The 14,215-nt window shown below is 53.2% G+C and overlaps 1 protein-coding gene across 2 annotated transcripts in view; it reads left to right on the top strand.

Annotated features, from left to right (window-relative positions):
• PARVB (parvin beta) overlaps window positions 1-14,215 on the top strand; it is a 90,674-nt gene that overhangs the window by 39,067 nt on the left and 37,392 nt on the right. For both annotated transcript variants that reach the window (XM_074326524.2, XM_074326522.2), the window contains exons 2-3: window positions 8,852-8,941; window positions 11,852-11,922. In XM_074326524.2, coding sequence (XP_074182625.2) covers window positions 8,852-8,941; window positions 11,852-11,922 — 161 coding nt within the window. The remainder of the gene's footprint in view (window positions 1-8,851; window positions 8,942-11,851; window positions 11,923-14,215) is intronic.

Raw genomic sequence — 14,215 nt, 5'->3', positions numbered from 1 at the left:
GGGCCCTGCCTGGAATATAAGGTCTGAGAATGGTGGCTGGAGGGGCTGGTTTCCCCTAAGGGAAGGCTGGGTCCTGTTTGACCGGAAGGGTGAATGGATGCTGGGGAGGAGAAATAGTAGAGTCCAGGAAAGTCACCGGCAGAAGAGGAGAGGTGTGTTGGGGTGGAGAGAGGCCAAGGGGGCCATCCTGGTGAGAGGACCCCACCCCACACTAGGCCCTCCCCAGTGACAAGACATGAGATGCAAGGTCTACAGAGGGTGCACCTGGGTTCAGCCTCTTGGCCCTTCCTCCATGTTCTTTGTACTTGCATATGTGTTGGGACCTTTCGCTTTCTGACCTGGTCCCAGAGTCAGGTTATCACCTGCAGTGGTTTTGCTTCGTTCCCTCCCTGGGCTCTCTCCCTCTAGATTGCTCACGGTGTGCCCTGAGGCTGGCAGTGCTGCCAGGAGCCCCCCGAACCCCCCGGCCTCCCAGAGACATTTCGACGGTTGAACCCATCTTGTTGGAGTGTGGGAGCCAGCCCTGTGAAAGAGAGGGTCTGGGAGAAGCCAGGTGGCACGTGAATGCCTTCATCGTTGCTGCTGAGACAGGCAGCTCTGCATTTGGCTCAAGGTCAATAACAGGGATCCACAGAGGGAGAATGAAATTCTGGGTCCTCCCCACAGGCAGGAAATGGTCTGTGCTTCTCTTTGATCCTACTGAAGGCTGGGAGGTTAAGTGGCCTTGGGTGGGTCGGATCCATTCCTAAGCAGCTGGGCCAGCTCGTGTGTAGTCCGTCTTTTAGAGACCTCGTCTGTAGTGGGAGCTTAGCGTGGCAGCATATGTGAGGTGGGTACCCAGTAAATCTCCTTCCTTGAAAACCCAGGGCTGTCAGCTGCTGGCCAGGTAGGAAGTTTCTGAAATGTGGGCCCTGTGCTCATCTCTAAGAGAGTCTGTCACCGGCAGGCAGGGCGTGGTACTGTCCTAGTTCTTGCTCTTCCAGGTGTGGTCCATGCACCGCCGCCAGCAGCACCACCCGGGAGCTGGTTAGCGGCCGAGGCTTGGACCTTGCCCAGACCTGCTGGGTACGAATCCGCTCGTTAGCCCAGGGGGTCCTGAGTGCATTGGAGTCTGGGCACCAGGGCCAAGTGCTTAGGAGGGTAAAGGATTAGCGAAGGCTCCGGGGCAGACTCTGGCTGTTGAAGGGGGGTGGGGAGGGCAGAGATGGCAGGAACATCCACTGGTGACGCTGGTGACGGGGTCATTCACAGGTGTTGTCTCAGGGCGCAGCCTTTTTCATCCTGCAGGTCCCCAGGGCTGGGTTCCCTGAAGATGAAGGCCCCCCAGCTCCCCTCGCACACCTTTCCCAGGCAGCTCTGTGCGTGCCCACCATCACCCAAGACAGGCGCTGTGCACTGATCTGGTCAGCAGAAGCACAGAGGAGCAAGTAGATGGTCCTGCAGAAGGTGACTCCGAGGTTCCAAGCTGTGTGGATGCCCTGGCGTCCAGCAGACGGTGCTTTCCTGAGACTGGAGGTGATGGCGGAACTGCCTGGGGGAGATCAGTTACTCCACCCCAAAACTACTGCTTCTCTCTTGCCCACACACAAAGGGCGTGGGCCAGGTGACCCTCTGTGACTTACTCAGGGGCATCTGCAGCACACAGACAGGGCTTTCCCCCTGCCGGCCCCCCTGCAAGGAAGCCCACGGTCAGAGGCCTCCAGGCCCAGGCTTCGCCTAAGCAGGTGAAGGGGGCCCATGCAGGCTCGGGCAGCTCGGCACCTGGGTTTGGAGTCCTGCCTCTCTGTCTCTAGAAACCTCTCCGTGCCTCCGGACAGAGTGCCTCGACTGGCCCCACGGGCAGGCAGTCTGTCCTCCTCTCTGCTCTTGGTCCCCTTCCCTGTAGAATTGGCTGCCACCTCCTCTGCCCCCAACCCCCTGCAGTGCCCTGCACATACCCCTGTCAGAGCATCTGTTTGTTGTCTATTCTTTTAACCTAATTCTTATGTCACAAGTAACCTATGAACACAGTTGTGGCAAAGCCTCCCCCAGTTTCCTGCTCCTGTCACTCGTGCCTTCCAGAGGTAATGCTAGTCTCACTTTGGAGCGTATGCTTTCATTCCTTTTTCTGTGAATTGAAACGTGCACGCACAAAAATAGATAGTTTTGAGTTTTCTGACTATACTTTTTAGATAAATATCATGCCTATAGTTTTGAAACCTGCTTTTGAAGCTCTACACCTTGATATGGACTCACTTAATTAACTCTACATTTGTTCCTTGAAAGCCTCCTCGGTGCCAGGTGCTAGGTGGGGCTGCTGCACTCATCCTTCCCCATGTCTGCTGCCTGCACCAGCCGCTCCCAGCCCGGGCAGCCCCTACTGACCTTTGAGCAAATGTCTGTTAAATCCGCAGGCTGTTTAAATCTGGGACTTGGCAGCTGCGAGCTCTTATCCTGGGGTCAGTAATGCCTGTTGACCTCCTGTAGATTTCGCCTTATTGAAATGCTTACATGTTTATTTTAGCCTCTAAACGTCTTCTGTCTCAAGAAATGGGATGGGGGCAGTTAGCTCAGTTGGTTAGCATGCGGTGCTCTTAACAACAAGGTTGCCGGTTCGATCCCCGCATGGGCCACTGTGAGCTGCACCCTCCACAATTAGATTGAAACAACTACTTGACTTGGAGCTGATGGGTCCTGGAAAAACACACTTAAAATAAATAAAAAACTTTAAAAAAAAAAGAAAAGAAATGGGATGGGACCTCATGCCTTAGTAGAGCAAACCGCGTTAAGTCAGGAGTTTGCGCTGAGCGGCCCTGTGGTTTGGGCCGCAGTCACTGTGCTTTCTTATTCCTGTGAACTTGTCTGCGTAGCTCAGGAACCCACCCCGAGCTGGGAAATGACCGCAAATTCACCGTATGTAAACACACCCAGCTCCTTACGGTGGGCCTGCAGCCTGTGTGACAAGGCCAGAATCCAGTTCTCAGTACAAACAGACCAGATCAGACACTCCAAAGCGTAGGAGGCTCTTTCTTTGACGTTTTGCTACATGGATGGGTGAAAGGAATTTTGTTCTTTTCCCATATCTGGGTCAGGGAGGCCAGCTGCACTCTCCCAGGGTGTTAGTCCTCACTGCCTCTACCCTGGGCAGGACACTGTCATCCATCCGTCGTAACCCTGAGACTCTTGGTTCAATCGAATCCAGAGTTCATAACCCCCGGGGAAGGCCGGGTTCCACGTTTCAAGGCCTTTACAAGCATGACAGACCAGAAATCACTCACCCCTTTGAATTCTGATCGGTAGATGGTTCTGACCAGCTTATCTTTGATGTCAGAAAGGGTTGTCCTACTGCATCATCCCCCCAGCTGTCGGGTCTATGGGTGTCATCACAGTTCTGGTTGAGGTTTTCTTTGGGCCTTATGTAAATTCCACTGAGCTGTGAGAGCTTCCCATGAAGTACAGTTTGATTCATTTTTAGAAGATCCGCTCTGTTAAGAAGACCTTCATGGCTGATGAATGTAATTATTCTGATACATTACAACTTCTGCAAAGAAGCCACCCCTCTGAGCGCAGATGGAAGTTGGAGAATTCATAGGAAACTCTCACTTGGCGGAGGCCCGGGAAGCCCCATTTAAGAACGATTTCATGGGGTTTCTACGGAAACACACAGAAGTCAGTCCCTGATTGCCCTCCCCAGCCGGGGAAGGGACTGGGTGTGGGGAGCTGACGGCGAGTCTCCATTCTGTATCCATCTTTATTTTCCCTCCCGACTCTGAGGACCACTCAGTGTCTTGAGAAGGATCAGTTGTAACTAGAGTGGGTCTGTCTGGAAAAGGGCTGGTTAAGTGTCCTAAATTGAGGCAGCTTTCCAGCCATTTCCAAGTCCTTTTCGATGTGGGTGGGGGAAGAGCACCACTTTTTTGTTGGTGTTTTCTCTTTGATCCTTACTCAGTTGGGCTGCTGAAAATTCTCCCCTGATCTTTTGTTCTCTGTGAAAACCAGGACATGTATATATGCTGTAAAAGCCCCCGAGATGTGAAAGCGTCTCTGTTGTGTTGAAATGACACACTTAGAAAAATGTCAGGAAATGGAGTTGTCACAGCTGCAGCCTCCATCCCCCACAAGGCCTTTTCATCCTTGCCGAACCCCCAGCAGGTGACCCCCCTGCCGCGTGAGCTCTCTGCTCCCCATCTTTGCAGGGGGTGCATTGCTATCCCACCACCCCACCCCACCCCGGCACCCCTCGTGGAGGGAGAAGCCGAGAAACCTTTGTGTTTTCAGATTTGTACTTCCGCTGCGGTAACCCTGCTCAGTCAGCCAGCCTGCTTTCAAAGTTGTATTTTTCCTAATAATGTCAACATGGAGCACAAACCTGCCTAAAACCTTTTTTTGGGGAAAGAACCTAGGTATAAAAAAAATTAAAAAAGAAAGAAACACATACAAAGGAAAAGATTAAAAATAAAGAAATCAAAGAGGGAACCCTTGTGTTTGGCCTGGGGTTTCGATGGCAGCTCCTTAGGTGATGCTTTCAAGGGGCCAGCCTTCAGTTTTCAAGTCTTTTTCTTCCTTCTTATGTTTTTGTAATTCCAGTCAGGATGGGGGGTTTTCTTTCTTTCCACTTTGCCCCATCTTTGGGTGGAGAGATGGAAGGACAATGGGCTCTGGTGGTGTTCATGCAGCAAACAGATGCTGGAAGCCAGCATTTATTAAGTGCTTACTGCATGCCAGTGGTTGGTCTACATGCTCATCTCATTTTATCTTCGTCATCTCTCTTTGGGGTAGATCAGGCCCCATTTCACACATGGAAACTGAGGCACGGAGCAATTAAGTAGCATGCCCAGGATCACGCAGCTCATCAGTGGCTGAGCCGGGATCTGAAACTGGCAGACTGGCTCCAGTGTTCTAAGCCCTTTATTGTGCTGCTGTTCAAATCTACTTAAAGACCCACTATGTGCAGGAGCTGAGTTAGCCCTATTGTGGGCAGGTGGTCCAGGAAAAAGATAGTTACAGGGTTGTGTGACTCGAGTGGGACAGAGAGGAGCCTGGAGTGGATGTGCAACACCCAGGAGGGCTTCCTGGAGGAGGTAGTCAGTAAACTGAGGCTTGAAGGTGGGTAGGAATGAGTGTGAAGGGCAAGACCAGGTAGAACCAGGCTCAGTCTTGACTCCAGACATGAGGTGCCTTCACCTCTAACAGATGCTGGCCCAACCAGGACCGAGTCACTCCCTCACAAAGTGGGTAGGAGATGAGATGAGTGAACAGCATGGAAGGTGTCTGGCATATAGTACGTGCTCAGGAAACGTTAGTGGTCCTCTCCCTCGTTCCCACTGACAGGCAGGAATATGGGGGGGACATTTACTGTTAGCCGGGGCATACGGTTGTCCCTGGCTGGCAAACAGAATTTGAATTATTTGCTCATATGTATAAACTGGGAGATTCCACACTAAATCCCAGATTTCCAACTTTATTTGAAAACTCCGAGGATCTGGTGACTGTGGCCTGCCTATCCCACTCTGAGACCCTGGGCTGAGTGCGGAGTGGCCATCCCCAAAGGGGCACTTATCCAATCCAACGCTCTTCCTCGGCAATCTGTTCTCACCAGGACTGCATCCTCCCTCTCTGTCCCTGACTCTCCTGGCGTCCCCCAACCCCATGTCTACTGTGTGGTCCTCAGCCACAGTGTCGCCACTGGAAGGTGAACTCTGGCCCAGTGGGACTGCGTTGAGTCGGCTCCCTCGGGTTGGCTGTTGGGTTTAGTGTGGACAAAGCATTCATTCCAAAACAATGGCAGACACTTAGAATTAATCCCTGCCCCATGACATCGAGCCCCGGTCCCTTTGAACGCTCACATCCATTGTGCACACCAGACCTCCTTCCTGATCTTCGTGACTCAGGACAGCTGGGATTCTGCATCTTTGAAGTGTTTCCCTTCCTGGCAAATGGACCAGTACTTTAAAAACCAAAGCATTCCTGGGATTAATAGAAAGCCACGAAACACTCAGAGTGGGGTCCTTGGGGAAAGGCTGTGGTTCCAGAAGAGCCCCTCCTTCCAGTCATCAACTGACCCTCAGACGATAATATCCAGATTTAGACTGAAAACTCCTCAGCCAAGTACCCCTGAGAAAACCCAGGCCGTGAAACAAAGCAGAGTCCCGGAGAGCCATCTGTGGTTCAGCATCGATGTGGCCGCCACGTTGGGCTTCCAGAACCCCGGCTCTGATCTGTCCCCCATATGCTTTGCATAGAGTCCCAAAGTCCCTTTTCTGAATTCTTGGCGTCTTTGAAGGCTACATTCAATTGCTGCCTCCTCCAGGAAGCCTTCCATGTTTCTCCCTGAGATGAGAGATCTCACCCTCCTCTTCATCACTCATTCCTCAGTTTGCACCCATCTCAGAACCTCCCTTTCACAGAACTTGTAATCTGAACCAGTAGCTGAGTGCTCTCATCTCAACTTATTCCTCAGAACCCCCTTGGAGGAGGGTACTGCTGCCACCCCAATGTTACAGATGGGGACACTGAGGCTTAGGAAGGTGCAGGGACTTGCTCTAAGCCACACACCAGCATGTGGCAAAGTGAGATTTGAACCCTGGCTCTGTAACCACAGATCCGGGCTCATGACCATTGGCTGCCGGATCTGTGCTCTGCCTGCCGCTGCCCCCACCTCCTGGCTCGGGGTCCTCCTTTTCCTTCAAGACTTTATGCATAACAAGCCCCTTTGGAAGTCCTGCTGAACCAGAGCCTGGGTGGGTCTGACAGAGCATTTCTCGTTTATTAAGGTCATGAAATCCCTGGCGCTGCTTACTGTTATCTTTGATGTTCAAGGGCGGTGTGGAAATTGCTCTGTTTTCATGTGACCCAATTTCTATGCTCTGAAAATGCCATTCGCTGTCTCCTTTCCCCAATCTCTTTGTTTTTGAGATAAGGCAGTAGGGTCGCCTGGGAGCATTTCTTTATCATCTCCCAGCTCCGCCCCTCCCACCAGTCGCTCTGGCACCCGTCCGTGTTCAGGTGAGTGGATGACGTGTGTGGTACCTCTGGGGCTTTTGCAGAGGAGGATGGGCTCACTCTAGTCATCCACCTGCCTGGCTCACCTGCACCCTGAAGCCCAACTGTATGACCCTCCATGTTCTTCCTCGGCTGCAAACACGCATCACAGATGACCTTGACCTGAAGGGACCTCCCTGGCCCCTCTGTCCTTCTGTGACGTCGGCCCAGGAAATGGGACCCAGGAGGCCAGGGTCTTCTACATACACCCGCTTCACCAGGTCACGTCACACCTCGTGTCAGTGAGGACTGTGAAAAAAATACCCTTTCCCTTCTTCCCTTTTCTGCCTTTGGAAGCTATTGGCTGGTAAAATCTTCTTTGTAACTTGTTCGTTAGTAAAATTAATTACTGGAATTTGGTCTCTGGCCTGGGAGACCCATGGGGATCTTTGGAATGTTTTTAGGGAAGTGGGGCAGAAGGGGTCTTGACCATCTGTGTGTTCATCTCTTACTCGTGAAGGTATTTAACATTTGTCTGCTTCTTGTACAGTTAAGCTAAGAATTTGGGGGCTAACAAGATGGCCGTGTGTGGGGCCTGTTCTGTGGGGTGGGGTTCAGACCGAATGCTGTCTTCCAGACCGGAACAGTATTTTTCTTTTATCTTTCTTTTTAATTGCGGTAAAATATACATAACATAAAAGTTACCGTTTTAACCCATTTTAAGTATACGGTTCAGTAGCATTAAGTACATTCACATTGTTGTACAACCATCACGTGTCACTTCAGGTACCTAGAATTGGAGGTGTTAAACGTTTGAGGTGACTGTGGTATTGAAAGAGGAAATCGGGTTTCACTTCTAAGAAGAGTCATCAAAGAGGAGAAGGCCTGGGCAAACCGGACTGGGCACGTGTCACTGGCGATCCCTGATGCAGAGGGCTGGGTCTGTGGCGTGTGACTGGGGAATGTCACCCAGTGGTTCTCAACTGGAGCTGTAAAACATTGTAGGTGCCCAGGCTCACCCTGCACCCTTCAGTCCCATCTCAGGGCTGAGCCTGGACTCTGACGAGCAGCTGGGTCTGGAAGTGACCATCATGGCACGTAGCAGCACGGTGTGACGGTGAGGGTATTAGTCCCCGGTGGTGCTGCCGGTGGGTGTGACTCAGGTGCTTTCCTGGAGGGTCTCTGTAGTGCGGGGAGCGAGGGGTCCTCTCTGCCACCGCGGGACCCATGCTGTGCCTCCAGCTGCCTCCTGACCGTGTGACTGTTCGGTACTCTGTCCACCCCAACACATACACAAGTGCTCTCTACCCAGGAGGTCGTGGTGTTTCCAACTCAAAGCCTCTGGATCTGGTTTGTTAGAGTCTGTTGCATGTTGTAGTGCTTCCGACCCCGGGGGTCACCTGTCATCAGACCATCAGGATTCTGTCCCCATGAATGAGGCCGTCCACGATGGCACTGCTTCACATTTTGGACTTGCCTATGTGTGTGTTGGGACTCAGCTATCCAGGGAGGGGTGGGGAGGGGAGGGAGCCCCGCCTTTTCAGGCCTTGTCGCTGTGATCCAAGGTTTGTCTGTCTCTGCAGCCTTGGGCAGTTCTGGAAGCCTCCAGAAGCTTCCATGTCTTGGTCACGTATTCCAAACAGCAGTGAAAACAGACTGGCAGGGCCTTGCGTGGATGGCGAAGTTTGGGTGACGGGGAAGGATCACAGAACGTGTTCTTGGTTCGGATTATTTTTCCCTCAGACTTTTTCTGGGCGACAAGCCATTTAGGAATGTTTGTTAAATGCTTCAAAAACAGGAGTTGATGTCTCTTTGTTTCCACTGCCAACTTGTGAGACCATGGTATTCCATTTATACTAACCATTTTTTCCTTTTTCTTTCTGCTCGACAGTGAGTGACCTGCAGGAAGAAGGCAAAAATGCTATCAACTCTCCGATGTCCCCGGCCTTGATGAACCTTCACCCTGAAGATACCCTACTCGGTACCGTGGGTCCCACCAACTCCTTCTCATGAGATAGTCGAGCTTCTGTGGTGTGCATTGGCCTTGGGAGGCTAAAGAGGAGCATGATAGTTACGGCTTTTTAATCAAACATCACACTGGGTGGCATTTGAGAGTCTGACCTCTTAGCTCAAGGTCATGTTTAGAAAAGTGTCCAGGAAACGGCAAGGGGATGTCTTCCTCTCTGATTTACACTGTAAGTTTTATTATAGTTTAGATCTGATGAGGCCGATAGATCAGGAGACAAGTCCTGTGAAAGACAGTTTGTGACACTCACAGAGCCCGGGGTGGGAGAAACGCCACGCCAGGCAGGGCCTCACGGGGAAGCACCAGAGCCGGGCAGGAGGCAGAGGAGTGAGGGGACGTCTGGGCAGAAGCCTTTCTCATGGTTTTCATGGGAAAGAACAGGTGAGGCCAGGTAAGCAGGCTTAGGATGGGCTAATTTGAATGATTACAGTGGCTCTGGGGTGTCGGAGCCCCTGAGTTGTCTGTATCTGGCTCTGGGGTGATGAGGGCCGGGGATGTCAGCTGGGACTGCGTGACCCAGGAACAGAGGTGGCTGGAGTGTGGGCTCTGGTTGGTTTGCACAAGTAAGTTCCTCACAGGGCAGTTGTTAGCTGTCTTGGGAATTAGCCCTGGGAGGGACAGTCTCTCTAGTCCACGAGGCCCCAAGATGTCAAAGCAGCAGGAAATACTGGGAAGAAGAAACATGATGAATACAACCCCATCTCTGTGTACGCCAGAGCTGCCCCCAAGTCTGAGACCTGCCAGGTGGGAGCTGCCAAGTGTCAAAGGCCCTACACCCACCTCCTTGGGGCCACGTCAGAGTCTGGCACTAATGAGGTGACAGCCTGGACATATTTTCCTTAGAGCATGTTTTGGGAACTGAGGAGTCTGGAAGGCAATCGTGCAGCATTCCGTTTATTTCCAAACCCTGGTTCAAAGGGAAGCCCCGGTTTATCCCTCTGTTGTGGTTTCTAGACAAGGCCAGGCCAGCAAGAGCTTGAGGAGAAGAAATGCAAAGGCACGTCCAACCCAGCCGACCTGAAGCCAAGTGCTGGCCCAGCTCCCTGCCGTTCCGCGGGGTCCGCTGCGGTTTCTGTCTCTCTTCTTGGAAGAGCGTGACTTCTCCTTGTTACCGCTGGCTGAAGCTGCTGTCCAGGCGGAAGGTCCTGGGTGACTCTGTCCAAGCACACATTAGGGACCAGCTTGCGGCCTGGAACGCAGCCTGACCGAGAGCAGGGCTTCGCTGCCTTGGAACCACGGGCAGCTGGCACTGGGCAAGTCCTTATTGTGGGGGCCCCCCTGTGCCTTGTGGGGTGTTGCTCAGCATCCCTGGCCTGTCCCCTCGAGATGCCACAGCATCCCCCCACCAGCTGGGACAAGCAAAACTGTCTCCAGACATTGCTCTATGTCCTTTGGGGTGGGGTGGGGTGGGGGACACCTCTCTACTGGTTGAGAACCCTGCTTTAGACCAACAGGACTAGAGAATAGATTCATCTTATACATGTGGCAGGCAATTGTTTTATCAATAATGTCTTGAATCTGCCTTTGCCTGGGCCCTAACCCTCCTCTAAATAGCTGCTCTTGGGCCTGGCTGTTGGCGTTCTCCAGTTTGCTTCGTAAGGTACCACGGCCTTGGAAGCTCAGGTGACCGGGTCAGCACCTGGAGCTGAGCTCTGAAGGGTGAAGGGATATGGAGTGGGGACGGGGTGTCAGACAGGGGGCACGTGTGCCAGGGCCCTGTGGCTGGCAGTGGTGAGGCTTGCTGCGGAGTGAGGAGAGGCTGGGCGGGCTGGGGGGATGAGGCTGCAGAGGGCCTCAGAGGCCACACGGAGGACGCTGGCCTCGATCCCAGGAGTCGTGGGAGGCCGATGAGGGCCTTAGTGCACGGACATCACCAGGGACCCTCAGTGCCCCCCAGTGTGTTACCTGGAGCATCCTTCTCAAGCCTCAGGTCTGCACGACTCCAAAAATAGTTTTTCCACTTTGTCAGGTTTCAACATTTGCTGCTGGGAAGCCACTGTCATGCAAAGCCATTGTTGTCCCACCCACACCAACAGGATCCCCAGCTGCATGGGAGCCTGTGTGGGCCTGGCCCCTGGCCCCTGCTGCTTCCTGGCCATGTCCACCTGCACTTCCGAGGAGTCCTGGCTCTGCCTGCGGGCCCCATGCTGCCTCTTATTTCCTTTTCATTAGCCTGGTCAGGTTTGCTCAGCGTCGTGTCTAGCTTTGGTAGGTCTTTCCCCTCTGTAGTCCCATGCTGGTTATCAGCACGTCACTCCTGTGCAAGCTTGCTGGGCCCCCACTGTCCATAGATCAAGGCCAGGACATAGAGGGAAAAACAAACAGGTAAACAAATACACAGAAACAGAGTACAGATGAACACATTTAGCTGCGAAACATCGTCCTTTTGATTTGCTTTTTCTTTCTAGTGTTTTTGGTCTGAACTATTTTACGGAGTGGGGAGCTTTCTCAGTGAATGACTGCTCTCCCCCATGTTTACTAATAGCGGCTGCGAGCAGCTTCCCCACGGAGCCGGTTCAGGCCTGTGTGCATGGTCCCCTCTCCCAGAGTCTCTCCGAAAGGTGGGAGTCGGTGAGGCATGAGGCTGAGTATGACTGAGCATGAACGTATCCCCTTCAGGAAGAGGTGAAGGCGTGAGGATGGCCCATCTGCCGTCTGGGAGGCAGTTTCCGCAGTCGGCCACCGCCCCTGGGCGGTGTGACTGGCTGCACGGCCAATGCAGGGCCGTTTGGCTCACCCTTCCTGAGGAAATGGCGAGGTTCTCTGCTCTCAGTTCATCTCCCCTACTATGCGAGGGAAGTTGGCTGCCCCTGGAAAGCCTGCCGCCCCCACTGACGCTGACCCTGTCGCCTTTGTCCCCGGCAGAGGAGAACGAGGAGCGCACGATGATCGACCCCACCTCCAAGGACGACCCCAAGTTCAAGGAGCTGGTCAAGGTAAGGGGGGGGGGGGTCTTGGTTGGCACGCTCCTGTTGGGGCAAAGCTTTTGGGGTTCAGGCTCTTGTGGGCAAAAGGAACGAATCCCGCGGGCTGCTGAAAGGGGCCTGAATGCTGTGTTAGGTGGAGGGACACGGAGGGTGAGGAGGCTGAAGGGAGCCATGGAAGGAGTCAAGGTCAGCGCATGGAGCACCACCAGGTACCCTGCTCCACCGGGCCTTTGAAACTGCTGGCTTATGCGCTGCCCTCGGCAGAAGGGGCAGCTGGCGTGAACTAGCACAGAACCTTGCAGATTGGGTTCCGACTCCTTCCGGAGCATGATGGAGGATTCAGAGGTGGCTCTGAACAGCATGTGACCCCTCTGGCCACTCCTGGGGAGGGAGTCGTCTGATGCCGGCACCCCTGCTCTGGGCGGATGGTCCATTTTCGTAGCATCTCGTCTGGAAGTGCGATACCAGCCAGACGAGAAGATGGCTGCATCGTTCTCAGAAATCAAGGAAGCAAGGATGGGTGGGCTGGTGGCTCTGTGGCTTCTTTTAGTGAAAAGGGGCAGCTTTTTCTTCCCAGTGTGGTTTCTAAGCTCCAGCTTCGCCATGAGGCTTTATTTGTAGCGTTTGTCTTGTCCAAGCCCAGATGGCAGGTTTGAGTGCTCTGATCTGAACCACAGGAGGGCCCCAGGAGATAATCCTGACGAGCAAAGGCCCTGGGCTCCGACAGCAGCCGCTCCTGGCTGGACCACTGCCAGCTCCAGAGTAGGCAGCCGTGGACATTGTTTCGCTTCCGCAGCCCACGGCCAACTCAGGTGACCCAGGGGCTTTGTTTACGGCAGTGCATGTCACAGATATGTTCTACTAAAAGTTCTTTTTTGGAGGTATCTCCACCTGCACCACCGCTCTTGGACCTGCGTGGGTGCATTGCTATGTTTTCACAAATCTAATTCAGGATAAAGAAGACCTTTGCAAGGTGCCTTTTTAAAAAAAAAAAAACAACTGAAATTGAAAATGTCAGTTTCAGGGCCCACCCAAAAATGTCAATTCGTAGTTTATTAAGATGTTTTTCCCCCTTGAATACCAGTTTATGATTCAGAACAGAAGAATGTCAGTGAGGGAAGTGACCCTGTCTTTAGCCACCAGAATGTCATTCTGATGGAGATTTAAACAGCACAAAGGGGACGCACTGTATTTGTCAGGTTCACCCGAGAAACAGAACCTGTAGGGTATGGATCTCTCTGTCTGTCTGTCTGTCCATCTATGCATAGATTGAGGTTTATCATAAGGAATTGGCTCTCATGATTACAGAGGCTGAGATGTCCCATAGTCCGCCCTTTGCAAGCTGGAGCCCAGGGGAGCAGGTGGTGCCAGAGAGCCGAGGACAAAAGATCGATGTTTCAGCTCATGCACTCAGGCCAGGAGAGGGCAAATCCATCCTCCCTCTGCCGTTTTGTTCTACTGAGGCTGTCGATGCACGATGTTCCCAAGATGGGCCATGGGTTTGCTAATTCTCTAGAAGGACTCCCAGAATTCCCTGAACACTGTTACACTCACAGTTATGGTTTATTACGATGAAAGGATGCGGGTAAAATCACCCGAGGGGGGATGCCCAGGGGGCAGGGTCTAGGAGGGCACCAAACACAGTGCTTCCTGCTGCCTTCTCCCCTGGCGTTGTGGACAGCGTCACTTACTGGCAATGCTGTGACAATATTTGAGGAGCATCGTCAGCCGGGGAAGCTCCTAGCCTCGTGGTCCAGAGTTTTTATCGGGGTGCCATCTCATAGGCATGGCTGCCTGTCCTTGATGCTGACCTGTCCCCAGCCGCCAGCTGTGGCAGATAGAGTGTGACCCAAAGGCCCACCCTAAGCCACGTGGGTTCTCTCTGGCTTCCCCAAGGCTCCCACGTAAACCAAGACGCTTTTATCCAGCAGGACACTCTTGACACTTAGAGGTCACTGCCAAGGGACCCAGGAACCAGCCAGACTGCCCTTTGGGCAAGGTTAGATTCTGCTCTGCGTGCCCGGCCTTTGCCCGGGCCTGGAGTACCTTCTCCACGTCAGTTTTCTCTCCATGTTTCCTCCGAGCATGTTCTCCAGCCCCTCCCTCCGCCCATGCCGCTCCCCCACCCCACCTCCTTGCCCTGCCTCGTTTTCTTTCTGATCTTCCCGCTGCCATTACACATTTACTCGTTGGTTTGGGGCTTCTTCCTCCCTCCACAGTGTAATCCGTGCTGTCAGGGCTGTCAAGGTTTTGCTGCAGCCGAGCCCCCAGTGCCTGGAAGCCTGTCCGCACGCCGGGCTGA

Source organism: Rhinolophus sinicus, chromosome 1 (genome assembly GCF_057876585.1).
Source record: "Rhinolophus sinicus isolate RSI-liver-muscle chromosome 1, RSI-T2T, whole genome shotgun sequence".
Lineage (NCBI taxonomy): Eukaryota > Metazoa > Chordata > Mammalia > Chiroptera > Rhinolophidae > Rhinolophus > Rhinolophus sinicus.
This window is presented reverse-complemented; position numbering and strand designations above follow the sequence as displayed.